General features: G+C 40.9%; 2 protein-coding genes across 3 annotated transcripts in view; one reads left to right on the top strand and one right to left on the bottom strand.

Moving 5' to 3' along the window:
• The window catches only part of LOC116383167 (leucine-rich repeat flightless-interacting protein 2), an 8,584-nt gene extending 4,115 nt beyond the window's left edge, over window positions 1-4,469 (top strand). For both annotated transcript variants that reach the window (XM_031846791.1, XM_031846782.1), the window contains exon 6: window positions 1,889-4,469. In XM_031846791.1, the coding sequence (XP_031702651.1) occupies window positions 1,889-2,425 (537 nt within the window). In that variant the 3' untranslated portion in view covers window positions 2,426-4,469. The remainder of the gene's footprint in view (window positions 1-1,888) is intronic.
• A 1,309-nt stretch (window positions 4,470-5,778) lies between these two features.
• On the bottom strand, window positions 5,779-14,357 carry avil (advillin). The gene is made up of 20 exons (XM_031846806.1): window positions 14,335-14,357; window positions 13,966-14,087; window positions 13,674-13,748; window positions 13,288-13,484; window positions 13,096-13,204; window positions 12,895-13,005; window positions 11,529-11,734; window positions 11,350-11,428; window positions 11,036-11,134; window positions 10,691-10,844; window positions 10,474-10,574; window positions 9,743-9,880; window positions 9,457-9,615; window positions 9,187-9,366; window positions 8,458-8,615; window positions 8,203-8,347; window positions 7,865-8,053; window positions 7,715-7,783; window positions 7,144-7,254; window positions 5,779-6,136 (listed from the first exon to the last, which is right to left on the bottom strand). Exons 2-20 carry the CDS (start codon window positions 14,023-14,025, stop codon window positions 6,023-6,025), a joined length of 2,454 nt encoding a protein of 817 aa, XP_031702666.1. The 5' UTR covers window positions 14,026-14,087; window positions 14,335-14,357; the 3' UTR covers window positions 5,779-6,022.
• Between the last annotated feature and the right edge of the window lie 1,014 nt (window positions 14,358-15,371).

The raw sequence follows: 15,371 nt of genomic DNA, 5'->3' as shown, positions 1-15,371 counted from the left end.
TTCTGAGGTGCTTAATCTTTAGGAGAGAGCACAGGCCTTTGGTGACACGAGACATAAAAGGGGTCCCTTGATCTGTCAGTATCTCTCTCCACAGCCTGAGGAACAGGGGACAATCTCTTCCAATTAAAAGTGAGACTGGCAGGGAATCTAGCACCCCCGCCTTAACTTCACACATGCCTTGCATTGTGATTAGCTTCACCGTACACGTAGGATACTGGCGTGTTACACCATGGACACACGAAACTGGTCGTGTCTCTTCCTGAAGCTAGTCTCTTCCCTCTATCAAAGGTTTGTGAACTAGTGTATAATTACTCCTTGAGTCCAGCAAAGCTTCCACATCCTGATTAATAAGCTTCACAGGGCACGTAAAAGCTTGGTGCTCTGTACCCTCCATCAAGGAGGCGTAGAGGTGTGTAGGCTGGCTGCCAGCGGACTCTGCTGTCGGCATTAGTTCGTCCCCTTTATCGCATTGCCATGAGATGTGTCCCAGTTCCCCGCATCTCCGAGTCTCCCCCTCTGGACTTCATTTTCTTTGCTCTCACTCAGTCTGATAATGTCTCTGTATATTAATCTGTTGGGTTGGGTTACTTTGAGTGGGGCTGGGGACGTAGATTTGCTGGGCATCCTTGAGACATGGGTTGCTCCTTTTTCCCCATGCGGAGCATTTCATTAGTGGCCTGGTACTGTTCAACTCCCTCCACCAGGGCAATGGCTGTGACTGGAGCACTGTGGCTAATAACCCTCTTTGCCTCATAGGGCAGTGTCCGTAAGTATCGATCTACAACAATGGCTTCCACTATAGCTGCTGCAGGGGTTTTATCCGGATCAAGCCATTTCTTTGTGATACGTATTAGCTCGTGCATCTGTGACCGGGGGGTTGGTCATTCCTAAAGCCCCAATTGTGGAACCGTTGGGCCATTCCAAACTTAGTAAGTCCTATTCTACTTAACATTTCCTCTTTCAGGACATCATAGTCATTGTGCTATCCAGGTCTTGAAAAGCTTTCTGTGACTCACCGTACAGGAACGGGGCAAGGATACCAACCCACTGGTCTTTCGGCCATTTTTGTCTGGTTGCTGTATTTTCCAATGCATGAAGGTAGGCTTCTGGATCATCGGTGGGTCCCATTTTAGGAATAAAATCACTGGCCCGGAGGACAGGGTTGGGGTTCGGTAGCCCTGCTGTTTGAAGCTGACTTCTCTGTAGCCTGAGTTCCTCCTCCTTCAACATGTTTGCTTTTCTTTGCTCCTCCACCAGAGCCCGGCTAGCCTCAATCTGGAGCTGGGTGCTTTGCGTGAGCAGCCTAAGCATTTCCTCCATTGCATCCTCACTGGTTCTCAATTGTGCAAAGCGAATGGTCAAATCACTGATGGACATTCACTCTCACCCACCCCTCCATATTTGGCATTCTCCACCACTGTGATGTCTTGAGGTCGGGATCAGCTTGTGAGGCGTGGGTGCACAAATGAAGACAACAAGCGGTTGTGTTCTAACTCAAAATAATATATTTAGATTCTTTAAACAAAAGGTAAACTTCATTCCAGCCGAAAGCCGCTACATAAGTATCTTCCGGTTTCTTCGGGTTCGTTGTCTTTAATGTAAAATAAAACTCTTTTCCTCTTTGTGTGCTCCTGTCCTCTTCTCTCCAAACATTTCCTCCTTCTTCCCCACACCAACCTCTCCCGGGTAATCAGTCCCTTCTCTTTCAGCTGGGCCGCCGCCTTGGCCCCGGCTGCCCTGCTGACTATGGGAATTGTAGTTTGTTACCCCAATGCCATGAAGGGTTGTAGTCTTTGCTGCAGCCACCGGGAGGGGATGTATCTCCCGTTGATGACCCTCCCTCTCATGACATCACAGTACTCATGGACAACTCAATTTCTCTTTGCAGGAGAGGAATAACGAGGCTTCTGCTACAGGGAACACACATGGAAGTGTGGATGTGGTAACGACACAAGGACACCAAATGAAAAAGGATGCAAAGGAATTGATGAAAGAGTCCTTGCCGTGTGAACCTCAAAGAAGTGAAAGGCGAGGCAGAGCGTCGGAGAACGGAGGACAGAGTGACAAGGCAGAGGATGAGGGAGGCGTCCTGACGAAGCCGAGGAAGATGGTCACTAAGCCCCTCGGCCAGTTGCCGTCTCTTGCAGTGGACGACCCATCCTCCGGAGACGGCATCCTGCAGAGGCCTTACGAACACGACGTCATGGACGGACGAGACCCTTCTCCGGAGAGGAACGACTCGGACAGCATCAGTGCCTACGAGGATGCGTCCGCTGAGATTCCAGAGCAGGACGGGATGTTTCCGGGTGAAGCAGACACTTTGGAGCTGCCTGAGGATTCAGAGAAAAGTTCTGCTAACAACTACCTGGTCAATGATGAGACAACCCAAGACCCCAATAATTCTGAAGCTTGTGTTGTGTCTTAATCTGGTTTATCTACTACTGAACAAAAGGGCAGAGGTGATTGATTATTGATCATTTGGTGTAATTCAAGAGCTCTTTGATCTGCAGTTTACCCACATCTGATTTTAATGTTCTTAAAAAAAACTTTGAGGCCAACCATAACCATTTGAAGACGTCACTATAGGCTCTAGGGAATCTTTATGATAGTTTTACACTAGTTTTTGAAATAGTTTTTAACAAAATAGTAAATCAATTATTCAGCAGATTGCTTTATAATTGGTTGTAATACACTGTAGTAGAACTGCAAGTTTCAGTTTTAAATTCTCAACAAAGAAACTCAGGATCCAGGTGGTTTACTCGCTGGAATTCCACTGCTGACTACTTAAGATTATTTGCCAATAATTTCTTTTTATATCAGTCATATCTTTTTTGTAATTCGTGGATCGACACGGACAATAGTCCGTGCCGCTTTGACCGTTTACCTCTTTTAATAAGGTTTGTTTGTATACAAACAGCTGCCAGGACACGAATCAGGATTTACCTGTGGACTAAACACAGTGAGCTCTGTATTACAGAGAAACATTACATCAGAAACTAGGAAGTTAAAAACTGGCAGTTGTAGATCAACAGGAAATCAACGGCAGTTGTTTGAAAGATTATAAGATAAGGAAAAGGGAAAGTGCCATATAGTTGCTGCCTTGCTGATCTTTACAAGAAGATTATTTTTTTTTTAACTTTCCATTTACGTCCCTTTTTCCTGTTTTTATATGTTAAATTTAGGGAAATTGATTTGGCTGCATTTGCACTTTTTATAGTTCTTGTATTGTGGCATCAAATGTACGACTTCATTAGAAACAACATTCCCGTAACAACCAAACATCAGTGAGAAGTAAGGAGCCGACCTGCTGCAGGCTTCTTCTCTGCTGCATGGTCATACTGTATGTTTGCACATTTGCTTTCGACTTCTCTGATTGCTGTAAACACTTTGTATTTAATCACAATTTTTTTTACGTTTGTTTTTATACAATGTGAGGTTTCTTTTATGCTCGAGGCAGGAATAGACCCGTTTACCTCATTCGTGATAGTTTGCATGAGCACCTAAGAATGTATATTGATTTCCAAATTGCACATGAATTGATGTCATTAATCAGTACTTTTGCATGCAGTACACGTATATACAATAATACTTTGACATGGTATTTACTGCGACAATTGCTATTTTGAAGGGATTTTAATTTTGTTTGCAGATGATGTATCGTTCTGTCATTTCCTGTTCTTTCATGGTGTCTCTTTAGCAAAATCAACACATTTTCAGTTTTGATGGAACAAATCATGACACTAATTCTGATATCTGATTCTGTTACACAAAAAAAAAACAAAAGCAGCAATATCAATACATTTTAAGATGGGTAGAATGTTGCTGCATGAAGCTGCTTATCATTTTGTTGGTTTAAGGCAGCGTGGCTCATTTGCCTTTTTTATTACTTTAATCAGTCGCATTTGAACATAACGCTGGTTCACTTGCTCGTACCTGATTATTTGTTGTGTTGGCTGCTGTGATGCATAAAGCCTTCGACACAAACGGCTCATTACTGCCGTTTGTTCCATAAAATATGCCGATGGAAGGTTACTGTAGTCCTGTGTGGTGGCGCTGTAGTCAGATCTTGAGCAACCAATGTTGGTCAGACTTTTTTTAAATGATCATCCACAATCATTGATTGTTTATGTTTTCCATGATTCATTCCATGTTCCTATTGGTTTCCTGTCAGGTCAAAGGATTTGGTTTGTTGTAACAAACCAGTAAAGTTACATCACTGACTTTTAACTGATAAAACATAGTTTTGGATTTTGAACACAGCAGTGGGTTTATTGACCATTTATCAAGTAATCAAATTGGTTTTGTTTAATTTTCCTTAATGCAAAAAATCTGTTCTTACTGTAAGTTGATGTGTTTTATGGGTCTACATATTTGCGTTGTATGAAATATTCAGATGTAACGGTAAATACATTTATACTTGTAACGGAAAATACATTCCAGACATATCAAAATAAAAACAGTGAATAATGCCAATTAGTCATTTTTTCAACTTCTATGTAAAATGTTCATGACGTGACAAAGGAATCTGCATCATAAGCAGCTTTAAAACTATCTAAAGATACTGAGATGGTTGAAAGCTGGAAACACAAGGACGGTTCCTTCAGAGTCCTTTAGAGAAACTCATGGAAAAAAATGAAAATGGCATCGATGATGATAATTATGGAAATTCTGAAGTCAAATGTCTCTACCACAGGAAGGTAATCTGTTCCTGTAAAATTTAAAATGCTGTAAAATTACAACAGACATCCATCAGAAATATAACAAAACTACTGTACTCCTGGAGATACATGGAGGAACTTTTAAACATTTTTGGTCCCTGAAATATTTTGGCCTGACGTGTTATAATACATTTTGTCCAACAGATGGCAAAGTAGACCTCAGAGTTATACCTACGGTGCACTCAGTAGAGTTCAGATCTCCGGCAAGTATTTCTGGAACGACTACTGCTGAATTCTAGGCACCGATTCGTTGTAATGTAGGCAGCGCGAAGTCATTGCACAAGACATACAATCTTGACAAAAACAGAATGAAACTCACCAAGCTGTCTGCCCGCTTAGCAGCAGTTGAGTGGCGGTGATGCACTCACCTGTGTTATCGCTTGCAGCGGCCTCACAAACAGTCGTGAGTGAGGAGTCAGCAGGCAGTCAATGGCAGTATAAAACAGGTAATAAAAGGTGTTTTGAGAAAGTATAAGTCACCGCAACCGTGAGAGGTCCTTGAGCATGCAGACATAACTGACCACCCAAAATATTATGCAGTTTGCTGCAGCAGAATGCGAGATTAGCAGTGGACAGACGCACCTACACACGCAACCTTTCACATGAAGTAAAATAAATGTTTGGTACTGATGAGTTTGATAAATTACTTGTTTTATTTTATTTATTTAAGTTCTGTTTTTAATGTTCGGGTTACATTACATTACATTACAGTCATTTAGCAGACGCTTTTATCCAAAGCGACTTACAATAAGTGTATTCAACATCGGTATTCAAGAGAACTACTAGTCACCAGAAGTCATAAGTGCATCTCCTTTTATAAACAAGCATCTAAGAGCATAAACCAGAGCAAAAGTACAGTGAAGAAACAAACTAATACGAATACAATAAGTGCAACAAACTAATATGAATACAATAAGTGCTAAGTGGAAGGCTCAGGGTATCTCTATGTATTCATTCATTGTTATGTCTAATTGGCTTTTTATCACATGATCTCTTGTTCAGGCTGTGGTGTGTTAATTGAGGAGGTAAGCCATGACACAAAAACACACACACAGCAGAATAAGCAATACAGTTTATATTTTTTCATACTGTGAGTTCAAATAATATTATCACAAACAATTAATCAGTGTCGATTGTACAACATCAGCACAGGTTTAAAAAGAATCAAGTATTAAAGAGTTGTATTACAGAATTTTGGAACAAATTTATGAATTACAAGACAATCAGATTGACTTTATTTAAAGTCATTAATTGTAGGGGAGGGGGGCTGACACAAAGTTCTTTAATAGTAGTAACTTAGTAACTCAAAACATCCCCTTTTCTTTCTTCATGTTCAGTTGTTTCCACTGTGGCATGCTGGCAAAGTCGTCTTTGGTGATCTCAAATACGTGGTTGAAGTCGGAGTCAGACAGGTATTTCTGAAAAGCAGTTCTCAAATTTTAGTCATTGAAAACGAATGATTAACAATACATTTCTGATACCATTTAGCAGCAAAGCATCATGGTTACACCTCACAACAGGATGCACAGAATGTTGAGTGGTTCATCGAAGACAGAGCAGGGAACAAATCAGGGACTGTGCTAATTAACGAGTAGGTCCTGAATAATAACAACTGAATCAAACATGGAGCACAATGAGAATAATGTGAAGACTTGAGAGAAAATATGTAGCAAAGCTTTGTGTTGGGTCTATATAGTTTCAAATCAATTGCCATGGAAGTTTCTCAAAAATAAATATGTAATGGAGAGAGCAGGTCAGATTAATACATATTTTTAGGTTTAAATTGAGCTTTTCTTTTAAGGAAATTCCTTAAAGTCATAAAATAACGCATTATGAAGTTAAGAATTTCCACTGTGGGTAATTAAATGTGGCATTTGGAGGAAATCACTTACTTTTATTTTTGTTTGTCAATACATATTCTTGTTCCTGAATTAAATCTTGTCTGTTTCCTGTGATCCAGTATTCCTGTCAGCTGGTCTGCTCCGAAGCCTGCCCACATCTCTAACCTTCGTCCAGCCTGGTCTCACAGCAAACTTCATTAACCTACACCAACTGCTTTTCAGTGTCCTGTGTTTGGGTCCACCTGTACCACACTACAACAATGTGCTAGTTTCCATAAGGCATATATCACCTTCCGTTAATATAAGGGTATGTTTCGCTCTATAAGATAACAAAGAAAAAAATAAACCTTGTTGTCAAAACAAACCAGGAACATTGCAGTTGTTTTGCTTAATAAAATATCATCTAGCTCACCATCAAGGCTTTATTTCTGCCATGACTGGTTGGATGATGCAGAAGATACATTGGAACTGTTTCAGGGGCAAAGTGCACAAATGTGGTGGCTGAACTTTAACTCTTATCACATCATGCTAGGCACCCACTCCCCACACACACACACACACACGCGCACACGCACACTATCTACCTCTTTCTGGGTTGCGTCAACACCTTCAGGCAGCTCGCTGGAAAGCTTGTTGACCAAGTTGTCAGGTGGAAGAAACTGAAAGCTTTTCTCACTTTCAACACAGTCCTGCTCCTAGAAAGTCACATTAAGGTTCACTTTATTAATATTTGTATCTAATATATCACTTCCTGTTGTGGCATTGAATCAGATGGTGATCAAGTAATTTGTTAATGCAAGTTTTTGACTCCTGTCCCTTACTTTGTATTATAACTCTTATACATATTCAAGGTTAGGGAGCCAAAAATAAATATATAAAAACATATTTCATGTTATTGTAATGTCTATAGTATGTATGTCTATAGTAATGTCTATAGTACTTAGAAATAACTGCTAACCAGTCAATGCTTGAGGTTAGACTGGACGTTTGCAGTCCTACATTAACCATTCCTGAATGTCCCTCTGTATGTAATACATCTTTACCTTAACCACTAACAGAAACTTTTTCCTACATGTGACATTAAGAAGAATGGTAACATTTTGGAAACCATGGCATCAGACGCATTTTTCAAAAAATAAACAAGACCTTACATACAGTTGTAACATTAACCGGTGCTGCTTCTTCTCCCAACTCCTTCTTCAACTGCTCATAGCTCTTTCCTCCCTAAAAGAAATACATATATGTTATGTTTTTCCTCGTCAATGCACACATGTTGATGCTCCATTTCAGTTCAAAAACACTCACACTCCATTTGGAGGGGTCCCAGGCTGTGAACCACCCAGTGAATGTGGGCGGCTCAAATCCCTGCTTGATCAAGACGATGGGGGTGTCAGGGTCTCTGGCGCCCGGGTGGGTGCGCAGGTACTCTTGGCTTGTCACCACTGACTCTTTACGCTCTACCTCATTGGTCTCTTTACCGATCCAGAGAATCAACTGGGACCAATGATAAGAAAAGGCACTTTTAAGATTGAGTAACATGGCACAAAAATGCTACACAGAAATACAGGTATATTGGGGATGTTATGGTTCAGCATTGTAATATGCTAATATACCATAGCCACTAAATTAAGTGTGTATCGTACCTGGTCCCATGTGTCCAGCAGCATGACATCATCCTCATTGAGGTCGTCCTGCGTGAACTGAGTCACCTCGGTCACAATGAAACGGCCCGTCTTATTGGAGCATTCGAACAAGCGCGGCTGGTGGTCAGAAACCGTCTGCTGTAATCTGCAGTCAACAACGTGACATGCAAAATAGTGGAAAACAAAACAAATTAACATTGCTGCAACAGTCTTCACAAAGCCATTTTGCAAATATTAGTATTGTGTCATCATCACCTCTTGTCACTAGCATAGGGAGCTTTCCCTCCAAGCAACCCCCAGAATTCAATGGGCTCCTGACCCTCGGCCACAATCTCCTCAGAGAGTTGCCGTGAGTTCTGGCCAATCACAGAGCTCATCTCCTTTGCCATGGCTCTCTCGTCTCCACTTGATCCCTGGCAAAAAAAAATCAGTTATAGTTAGTTACCATGTACACTGTATGGGCAAAAGTAAACGGACAACCAAACATTACACCCCATATGTGATTGTACAACATCTCGTCCATAACCACTGGTACCAACACGCTGCTGTAACATTATTTTGGGAAGACTTTCCAAATGGTTTTTGAACCTGTCCACAGGGAACTGCTCCCATTCAGCAACAAGAGTGCTGACCTCTTCGTTCCAGTGCAATACCTTGCTTTGTGCACAAGGGCCTTCTCCAAACTGTTGCCACAACGTTGGAAGCACACTGTGGTCTAAAGCATCATCGTACTCAAAACATGAAAACAGGCCCGGACAAAAAGTAGACAAATGTTTCTGGATGTGGGTTTCTACATATGTTTGCCATGGAGTATCTTTACGTATACTTTTTACCAATACAAACAAGTGTGGACATACATACAAAAATACATAAAATTCAAGAAACCACAAAAATGCTATAAAAAGTGTTATATTGTATATTCACCCTGCTAATTCAGTTCAGTGAATTATCAGTGTAACTATCTGATTTTAACACCTTTCTTACCTTTCCACACCACAGATGGATTGCTGATTCGCTCTTGAGTATAAACACATCATTGGAGTTCAGAGAGGTGGCCAGCGCAGGAACCTCAATGGCTTTTGTGTTGGACGGGTCAAAGCCATGGACCTGGAACAACCTTTTCGGTGGCTCTGGGTCAGAGGGCCCTTTTCTAGACGTGCCCCCCTTACAGGAAAACGAGAAATAGTCTGTACTGGTATAGAAACTTTATACACCAGAATACTTCCAGATAAATTATTATAAATGCAGTCGTACCTCAAAGATGACCATTTTACCCTTGAACATCGCCAGAAAGTGTCTTGGTTCTTTGCCCATTGTTAATCTCACTTGAACTGGCTCATCACCATACTTCTGATCCAAGTCCACAGCCTGAAATGCTGAGGCTGCAACTTCATCCTGTGTCGCATGACGACCCTGAATTATAGGGGACAGTAAAGGATATACTGTTTTTAAGCATTATTGAAAAAATCTTAATATTTCAGTGTGTGAACGTGAATTATTATCATTATGTAATACACTGGGTGTTAAAGCAAATCCTCACCTGCCATATGTAGAGCAGGTAGTACTTCTTGTTGTTAACCAAGTACGTGTAGAGGATCAGGTAGCAGTCTCCTCCATAGAAGTATCCGTACCATTGAGGGTCCACGGGGACAAGCTCCAGATTCTCGACTCTCCACACCTGGGAACCACAAAGAGCTTCATTAACACAAAATCACAGAGTTGCATTCAATGTGTGTAGGGAAGTTAGTGCCCCTATGAGGCTGTAACACTCATTACACATTACAAAAAAAATTGTTGGTAAGAAATACAAAGCAAATTTTTCACAGGACACATTTTGACATGTCACAGTGAGAAAAGCACAGGTGTAAATAAAATAAAGCTCACTGTCAAACCATCATGGCTTAATTGAACAGAACAGAGCCCTCGTCAATGTTATTAGTAACACCTGCTGCTTTTCCTGCAACGACAAGTCAAAATGTCTGCTGTGAAAAGGGCATCTTGAGTTGTAATTAATCAAATTACTACAAAGCAATTGCCACACAGATAACCAGGGGCCTCTGGGGCCCCCAAGGATCTCGGTACTGAGACTGGCCCTGTTGGTAATGCGGTTCTGTTTTTCTTCTTTAAATATACGCTTAACTGCACTTTGAGCTAAATGTTAATGGTAGCACAGCACGGCTGAAGCTGACAGTATTCAGTCATCAGATTTTTGACCTGTTGATACAGAAGATGATAGACTGATCCTCCTCAAAGTTAAATTGTCACAGTTACCTCTACTTGACCTGAGCCATCGTCCACCATTCGCTCCTGTGCAGCGACCTCTTGCATCACGTGCATCAGAGAGGCATCAAACTTTTCCTGTTTGATATGAGCTGAAGCAACATTTGGTCACAAAACAAAACCGATTTCAATATATTTTAATTTTCATCAGGAGCATTACTTTTAGTCTGTGCTTGTTGTGTTTATGCAAATTTAAGAATACACATACCCACTTTTCCTCTTGTATGCACTTTGCCCAGACCTTGAGTCTGGTCCTTTACAGTCCACCTCTGGAACAGCTGCTTGAAGAGAGCTGACTCTGCTCCGTCATTTACTGTCTCCACATTTGTAGTGATCGGGTAGTTTTTAGCTTTGATGAACTCCTACAATATAACAGCCAAACAGATAAAAACATAGCAAATACACTCTGGTAGAATTTATTGCAGGACTGCTGTATTACACTGCATTAGTTTTAGCTAGGTGTTGTATTGTGTACACTTGCAACTGAGTGCGTGCAATAGCAGTCAAAGACAAGCTAAGGATACATGTGAAGGTCTGATGTAAAGTCACTCACCAAAGCTCTGGCCATAGAAGCCTGTCTCTCAGCTTTGTTTGCTTTCTTCCCCTTCCATACAAACATCTTTATCCCTCCTTGATCCAGGAAGTAGCAGTCCTAAACAGATAATTAGATAATATATCATTTCTTACCATCAGTAAATAAACTATTTGTTCGAGTCATTTGACTCCAAACAGTAGTGAACAGGAATAGTGAAATGACACACTAGACGGACAACCACCAAGTTTCATGGTGGCATTGGCACCCATCTTGGCGTGGCCATAAAATAAAGTCTTGGCGTTCTTTATTAGGTCAATATTGCACCAACTCACTTCATGGTTCAGGAGATCCTGAACCAGTGGTCTGGAAGCAACTTCTGTGATCTTCATCTGACCATCAGCATCTGTCACACTGAAATAAAAGGCACAAACAAATGAGTAGTAGCAAACAGCACTTTAACTGGACATGAACTACATGAAATGCTGGAAGCCACGGCCTGGGAGCAGCTCACTGGTAGAGAGTGAGTTTTGACTTCTGTTCCTGGTCAGCAGTTTCATCTGGAGGTCCGTCTTTTAGGTCTGAGCTTCTTGCTCCAAGAACACCATTCAGGATCTCCATGTTCTGTGGAGAGTCTCTCTCTGCTTCACCTTCGATCACTCGGATCTCTGCCCGACCTCCTCGCTCTCTGTCTCGGATGTCTTTGGCCAACATCATACCCTAAGAAGCAGAAGTACAACACAGACAAACCACAAAATCAAGAAATCCTAGACATTAAAAAAAAACACCACCAGTTATCAAAGAAATTATAAAGTGAGATAAAGTGAGATTTCATCAGTGTAGTGACAATCTCATTGCTAATTAGTGTACCCTAATAAACATAAACAAAGAAATATGTGCAGTTTACACATTCAGCTAAATTGTTTTCATTAGCACACATCTGACATTAATCACCTAGAAGCAGATGTAAAAGTGCACCATACTGGATTGGGAGCGTTTCTATTGTCTCTCAACGATTCTCAACATGGCGACAGCTGAGCCGGTGACTCGCAGCTACTTGAGGGGGAACTGGGGGGGGGGGGCTACACATTTCTGTGACAACGCTGTTATTAATTATATGAGCGCAGTGCAGAGCGGCAGCCGTGAGCTGACCAATGGGACACCTTCACATGCACAAACATGCATAAAGTATGTCAACAAAGCAAGGAGAAGCTTCGACAACAACACACACAGAGGGAGTGCGACATCATTCTCTGCTCATAAACATAAACATGTAATCGAACTAATAAATAATATATCTGAACTAACTTAAATGTCGTGTAGACAAAATTATGTAAGCACCTAGAATATCAATGCCCTGAAAGCTTCAGTCCTCACTGCATTGCTGTTACGTCGTTTTGAACTGTGTGCAGTGGGATAATGAATCATTCATAGTCTCCGACCTTCCTGCAGGAAGAAGGAAATGAGCTACGACTGCACACTCCCACAGCTTTCCATAGAGGTTTAAATATGATATTTAGATCTGGTGAGGGCAGCACGGAAAGCCTTGTTTCAGTGTCCACGCCTCAAACGTATGTCTCACATTCAGATAAAATGCTGCAAATAGCACACTAGAGCTGAAAGAGCAGGTAAATGTGCCTTCCATGTCACCTTTCAATTCAAAATGATTATAAAACATTTTTATATAAGAACATTTAGATAGTATAATAGGTAAAGATATTGTTATGCTGTTATTGTACACTCGGAAATACAGAACATTTGAATGCAGTCAATGGATTCAAGCTGATTTTCTGAAATCTTACTGCATATCCTGTATTATTATTGAAAAAAGTTTTTTTCCCTACTTAACACAGACACCCATGCAGTCACATAAATCTTACTTTAATCTTTTCCTGTTTGTTACACTTGGGTCCGTTCCACTGAACGATGGTCTTGCCAATGTCCAACAAAAACACATCTCCAAGGTTGAAGCTCTTCCAGCTCATCTCCACCTGAAACAATTTAAAACATAAAGCACTCTCTCTTCCTGACGTCCCATAATGTCCTATAATGTTAAATAACCACTGTGAAGTGCGACGCACCTCATTTGCAATCACTCTTTTCTTCCCTTTGACATGAAGCAGTCTCTTAACGTCGTAGCTGTTGGTTTCAGTGTGCCTCATGCCTGATGCAACTCCACCTTTCTTACAGCTAAACAAGACAGGATGATGATTATTAGGGTTTCTTTCACTGTCTATAACACGATTGACTTCTGTACCAACATTTTCACTGACATTACTCCTTGTTTGAAGTAGCCCCTAAAGGCATCAGACTCATGGTTCTGAACCTCGCGGTGCTGGACCGGAGTGGAACCCAAAAATTCATCGAGCTGTGTGGTGTAAATAGCAGCTGCACCCTGTTCATCCTGAGTGGAGTGTGAGCCGATCCAGTAGTGGATATCATAACAGAGAGAGCTGCTCACCTTCTGGGTCTGTGGAGAGAGGAGAAACAGAGCGTGCGGGGTGATGTGCAGACCAGGATGTCATCTGATATATTAAAAGACAAAAGCATTTTGTTTCTGCTGCATTAAACAAAGTCTACAAATACAACAGTGGACTTTACTTTTCAAACAAGCAGCCACAGCACCCAAAACCACAAATAGTGACCTTCTCAGACTTACAGACAGAAGTACGTAGCAGTCACCCTCATAAAAGTTTCCATAAGACTTCTCAGGGACTTGTACCAGCTCCATTTTCTGTTGCACAGAGAGAGAGAAAAAACAAAATATCTACATCTTATATCTAATAACCGGTATTCCTCAATCTCTTTTTTCCCCACATCATCACTGCTGTTTTAGTCATTTACTCCAGAAGTAGCAGACTTTTTTTTCCTTTTCCCATGAAACCAAACACCTGATTTGGGAAAACTTCAGTCTATAGAAAGCGTTGCGTCATACTGTGAAATCAAAGTACCTCGATTCTCCAGATTATGATCCCAGAGCTGTGAGTTACTGCTCTGAATGTGTGCTCCATGTTGCTCGGATGCACTCGGTTTCAGTGGCTCTTGTGCACTTTTGTTGCTTTGTTTTCTTTTTCTAGAAGAGGAGATCATTATCAAATCACATTTTTTTTGGTACATTAAATACAATTTCCTTCAGTACAGACCTACAGCAACACACATTTTGACATTATTTGAAAACATTTTCCTCTTTAGTCTCTTTTCTCTTGATAAACTGCACAACATAAGATTCGTAGCATACCTGTAACGAGCCAACTTGATCAAATCTCATAATTTATATATTTATATTTGGATGTATTTATATATTATCCAGCAGAACATACCTGGTATTCTTGTCCTCTTGAAGACTTCCCTGCAATCTGATAACAGAAGGCCCTCGATCCTCTTCCCCTCACTGCCCCTAAAACATTTGCCTGTGTTTGCATGTTTCAGGACCTCTCACAGTGTTCTACCCAATCACTGAGGAAAACACAAAATCCTGTAGGCAAATGTGCTGAAAGGAAGGATTGACTCATATTCAAATGCACAAACACACACAGTAATCACCGCCAACTTGTCACCATACCCTGTACAACCATATTCACGCCATAAATGGATGTATGCACAGCTATTGGTTGAAAGATTGTCTATCAATAATAACTTTGTGTTAATGGGTTTCACAAGAATGGTATGGCACATGAATTATTATAGCCACTGAAAAGAATAAAGATAACAATGATTATATGTTTAAATTCATTTTAGTAGTAATATTAGCATTCCTTTTAGTAGTATTATATATCTTGTATATCTGCTGTGCATGCTATGAATATGATGACGATAATGTGAACTTCTACACATACACACTGAAGCAGACGAGGTCAGGCCTTGTTGTTCTTTACTCTGACCCCGACACACCTCTGTGAGATGGGTTTGTTCGGTGACATGAAGGAGACAAGGCAACAGTTAGCACAAAGGTGTGGCCCTGGGTCTGAACACACACTCACATTAAGACATTTTTATGAAATACAGAATAAATACTAAATTACATGTATTTTGTTTTGAAGGAAGACTTTAAACATCACAAAGTCTGTTCACAGGTTTTTGTACTGTAGATGTGAGAAAAGTTGTATAAAAACTTTTGTGGCTGCAGAAGGAACTGTGTGATGTCTGATAAATTGACTCAAGATGTCACTAGAGTCAGCATCAGTTGAGCCTGAAGACAAGTTTGAAAAAAAAAAAAACAATCTGGAGGTGTAGAGCTAGAACGAAGTGAGCTGACCTGACCTCTGTAGATCGTGTGCTTGAGGTAAGCGGCTCGAGGCTACATTAGCTGCTGCTAGCAAAACAACATACTAATCTCAGGTTGAACTGTCGGTGGACT

The sequence above is a fragment of the Anarrhichthys ocellatus genome, unplaced genomic scaffold (genome assembly GCF_004355925.1).
Source record: "Anarrhichthys ocellatus isolate YVR2014 unplaced genomic scaffold, GSC_Weel_1.0 scaffold1, whole genome shotgun sequence".
NCBI lineage: Eukaryota > Metazoa > Chordata > Actinopteri > Perciformes > Anarhichadidae > Anarrhichthys > Anarrhichthys ocellatus.
Note: the sequence above shows the minus strand (reverse complement) of the source record. Positions and strands in the feature narration are given on the sequence as shown.